The sequence below is a fragment of the Arachis hypogaea genome, chromosome 4 (assembly GCF_003086295.3).
Source record: "Arachis hypogaea cultivar Tifrunner chromosome 4, arahy.Tifrunner.gnm2.J5K5, whole genome shotgun sequence".
In the NCBI taxonomy this organism is placed as follows: Eukaryota; Viridiplantae; Streptophyta; class Magnoliopsida; order Fabales; family Fabaceae; genus Arachis; species Arachis hypogaea.
Window position 1 is genome coordinate 102,807,319 of NC_092039.1, and position 4,104 is coordinate 102,811,422.

The 4,104-nt window shown below is 34.8% G+C and overlaps 1 protein-coding gene across 1 annotated transcript; it reads right to left on the reverse strand.

Annotated features, from left to right (window-relative positions):
- Window positions 1-1,031: 1,031 nt before the first annotated feature.
- On the reverse strand, window positions 1,032-3,893 carry LOC112797096 (proteasome subunit alpha type-4). Its single transcript, XM_025839854.2, has 2 exons — window positions 3,676-3,893; window positions 1,032-1,985 (listed from the first exon to the last, which is right to left on the reverse strand). The coding sequence occupies exon 2, from the start codon at window positions 1,977-1,979 to the stop codon at window positions 1,227-1,229; it is 753 nt and encodes a 250-aa protein (XP_025695639.1). The 5' UTR covers window positions 1,980-1,985; window positions 3,676-3,893; the 3' UTR covers window positions 1,032-1,226.
- Between the last annotated feature and the right edge of the window lie 211 nt (window positions 3,894-4,104).

Here is a 4,104-nt window from a genome sequence, read left to right on the forward strand (position 1 = left end):
TCATATTTTTGGAGATCGTCTTTTGTACAATTAATGACACTAATAGCATGTGTATATGACAAACTAGTCAAGTGAAACTTTTTACACGAACATTTCCGACCATTTCGGCTTAACTAGCTCAATAACAAATTTATCTCTACCTCTAATCACTTCAAACTTACTTATTCCAGCAGAGGTAGAATTAATGTAGTTCAAAAATTTGAGGAATAAAATAAAAAAAATTAAAATTTGAAGATATTTTTTAAATCTTTTTACAAATATTAAAAATAAAAATGATATTTTATCTTTTTAAAATTTAAATTTAGCTAATCCCAAATAAAATCAAATCAATTTTGACCTAAATTATTTGGGTGCGGACTGAGTCTTCGAACTAGATCGAACCATGACTCCATGAGTACTCCTTCGCCAAAGTGCTAAGAAAAAAGAAAATTGCATCAAAAATTCAAAATGGAAAATTGAGACGCGCGGTTTTATTTAGGAAACTTATTTCAAACCTTCCAACCTTCAATTTATGTCAAAATTTATTTGGATTACAAGAAAATTAATTTAGTTCTGAAATTTTAAAAATACTTTATTTGGTCTTTATCTCTGTAGATTTTATTAGTGATTAAAAAACACATAATTACATCAATAAAAATATTAATTTCAATCATCTATTACAAACATTAACAGAACAGAGCCTTATGTTTTTTTTTTTTGATAAATCACAAAGCCATATATTACTAGATGAAATCCACTACATGAATCAAATGATACCATTGCGCCAATCATCTATTATTTTAATCTTTTCAAGAAAAAAATTGTTGACTAAACAAGTTAATTAATAATCAAGTCACAACCAAGTCCTCCTAAAAATTAAAATAGAAAAACCCTTTAAAATATGCAAAGTACTTTTTTCTTGTTTTCTTTATTTTGCAACTTCTTACCAATCATATTATTTTTACTTCTGTTTTGAAAAACGTATTTCTATCAACTACTAATTTCAGGCCCCGGGTTAGAAACTATAAATTGGAAGAACCATTACACAATAATGGACGCTAAACAATCACAGATGAAACGTCTATAAAGAGCACATAACTGTATACAAAGCCAACAGCATCACCAAGATGAAACGATTTATAACTTACAATTTTAAGTAAACTTGGGACACAGTGTGTAGTCTATTCCAAAAGGAATAAGTGCACTGCATAGTAATAATCAAACTGCACCAAACATTGAACAACAAGCTAAGCAGTGTCAGTTGCTGGTTGGGTGACGCCAAACTTCACCAACAGCTTTGTCAGTGTCTCGGGGGAGCAAACTTGGTACTTGACCTTTCCAGAGGGCGCGAGGAAAACCTCTGCGAGTTCAAGCTTTTCTGAAGTTAGACTTGTGCTGTCCATAGTTTTGCTTAGCACCTTCAATGCAAGTTGAACTGCTTCTTCCCTTGTGATATCCTCCTTGTAGTCCTGTTTTAGTATTGACTGTGCCGCCTGGTTGTTTGCACCGATAGCCGCAGCTTTCCAACCACCGTAGTTCCCACTAGGGTCACTCATGTAAAGCTGAAAGCCAAAGTTTTTGTCCCACCCGGCAAAAAGGAACGAGACCCCAAACAGACGAAGACCACCGAATTGTGTGTAACCTTGCTTAGTGTCACAGAGAGACTGAACCAACTGCTCGACGGGCATTGGCTCTTGGTAAGCATATGTGTAGCGTTGTGCTTGGACTCTAGCAGTATTGATGAGGATGTTGGCATCAGACATAATCCCAGCCACAGCGCATGCAACATGATCATCAATCTTGTACATTTTCTCGGTGGAAGTTGAAGTTTGCAGCAACTTGGATGTGACCTTCTTTTCACCAACCAAAACAACCCCGTCTTTTGATAGGATCCCTATTGCAGTACCAGCATTCCCGATGGCCTCCATTGCATACTCCACTTGGTACAAACGTCCCTCAGGGGAAAAGATTGTTGTACGGCTATCATATCTTCGAGACATATTGATCTATGTATTACATTCAAAGCCAAGATATAAAGAGAGTTGAATGAATAAAGTATGTCTTAAATAAAAGAAACAATTGAAAGGAACCAAGGAAAATTCACAATAAGGCATTAATGTAGAAGAGAAAAATAACCACCTGAAGTGGCTTCTAAATATCAAGAATTGATTTGAAATAATTTACAAGACCATTTCGTATGATTATTCAATCAAGACAAAATTGTGTACAAGATTTCCTTTCTCGAAGTCTTCACAGTAATTTAGTTTTGTAAACTACGGGGTTGTTTGTGAGTTGTGATTTTGGAGGTCAAGAGAAGGAAATGAAAGACTTATAGTATTAAGTTTTGAACTTTTACATTACAAATCCTACCTTTCCATCCCCTCTAAAATCCCAATTTGCAAACAACCCCTAAGCGAATAATATTTGGCAGTAGACCACAAAAATAAGGAAACAGGGAAAATGGCATTCCCTGGACAACGGCGTGCACTTAACTAAAGTAATGGAGGATGTATGAATTCTCGGGAAGAGGGGAGCCGTGGTGGTCCCCCTGGAAAGACTTCCAATTAGAGGAAAGATTGGCTGATAGGGTTCCTCTAGATGGTGAGGATGTTATTGATTGTGAACCATTATTGGGTTATTTACACAGAGGGAAACTTGAGTGTAAGTAACATCAGCAAAGACATAGTTTCCTCCTTATGAAGTCCCTAGTCTAAACACAAACACAACTAAGATGGAATTTAGAACTTTGAGTCATACAAATAAACAAGGAGTCATTCTAGTCATATGACGGAAGAATAACACAACTCTACTTCTATACTAGTTATCTGAGAGATAATTAATCAACCCAACAGAACAAAACATAGTTGTAACATCATAACACAAGGTTACAACACCAGCATCAAATTTTGAAAATCACGTGACTTACACAAAAGCCAAGTTAACAAAATAAACCCTCGAGGGGAAGATTAGAAGTAATATACAATTATTATCTTAGAAACTCCAAGAAATTACACTAATTCACAGTGTTTCCAACAAAGATATAGCTATTATCATTAAAAGGGAAGCGAAGGTGGCATTCTATAATCTTAACCGAAGCACAGCCTGATATCAATTCTGGCTTATTGCATCTCACACAACCTATGCAAAGAGATTCAGAACCAACAAAAGGCTACCTAGTGCACAAAAAACTAGAGAGCAGATCACTAGAAACAACCGGTTAACTGAATCAGAGACCCAAATTAACTACAGGACACACAATTAGAGCAAACTAATCCCAAAAGCAATAATCACCATCCGCATTTAACAACTCAATTATCCAATCTCTTCCTGAAAACCTCGAAATTCTAATTTCAAGTACCAAACCGCATTCTAAACTCGAAGCACAAAAAACTTCCATAATGCTAGATTTACTGAGACCCCATATCTAAGTTTTACACACTTTACTCACCTCAACCCATTTTCTGAGTATTGTTGAAGAAAATCGAAAGAAAATTTCGAACTTTTCCCCCAATTTTGACTTACCAAACTACAAATTAGCACTCACCACCACAAACCAAACTAGCATGAAGTCACACGAGTGCAACCAACCTTCACAACCATTACATGTTAAAAAGAATAAAAAAAAAGCAATTGAAATTACACAAACAAATCAGGTAGTGAGAGAGAAAGCCTAGCAGGTTTGGTAGTTTTGCGTACCTGAGCGACAAAGAGGGTCCAATCGAGTGTTCTCTCTTCTCCTCTGTGATCTGTGACTTCTGCTTGAGGGGTTAGGGTTCTCTTCTCTGCGTGTGTGTAGCAATTAGCAAAATTCTCAGGCTCGAACCTGAAATCCAGCCAGTGGTTCAGAAGTATAGATATTTAATCGGTTCATTCAGGTTCCGCCAAATAATTAAATTAAGATAAGCGACCAAGATGGTACTAAAAATTTGTACGGCCTACAGAAATACTTCTAAAACATATCCACCACTGAAAAAACTTTTGAAAAATTAAAAATTATAATAAAAATAATCAAATATATAATAGTAATTAAAAAATATTTTTATTTTTAAAATTTAATAATTTTATATTAATTGAATTTTTAATTTTATTATTGTGGATGAAAAAAATTAAAATTTTATCCATTGA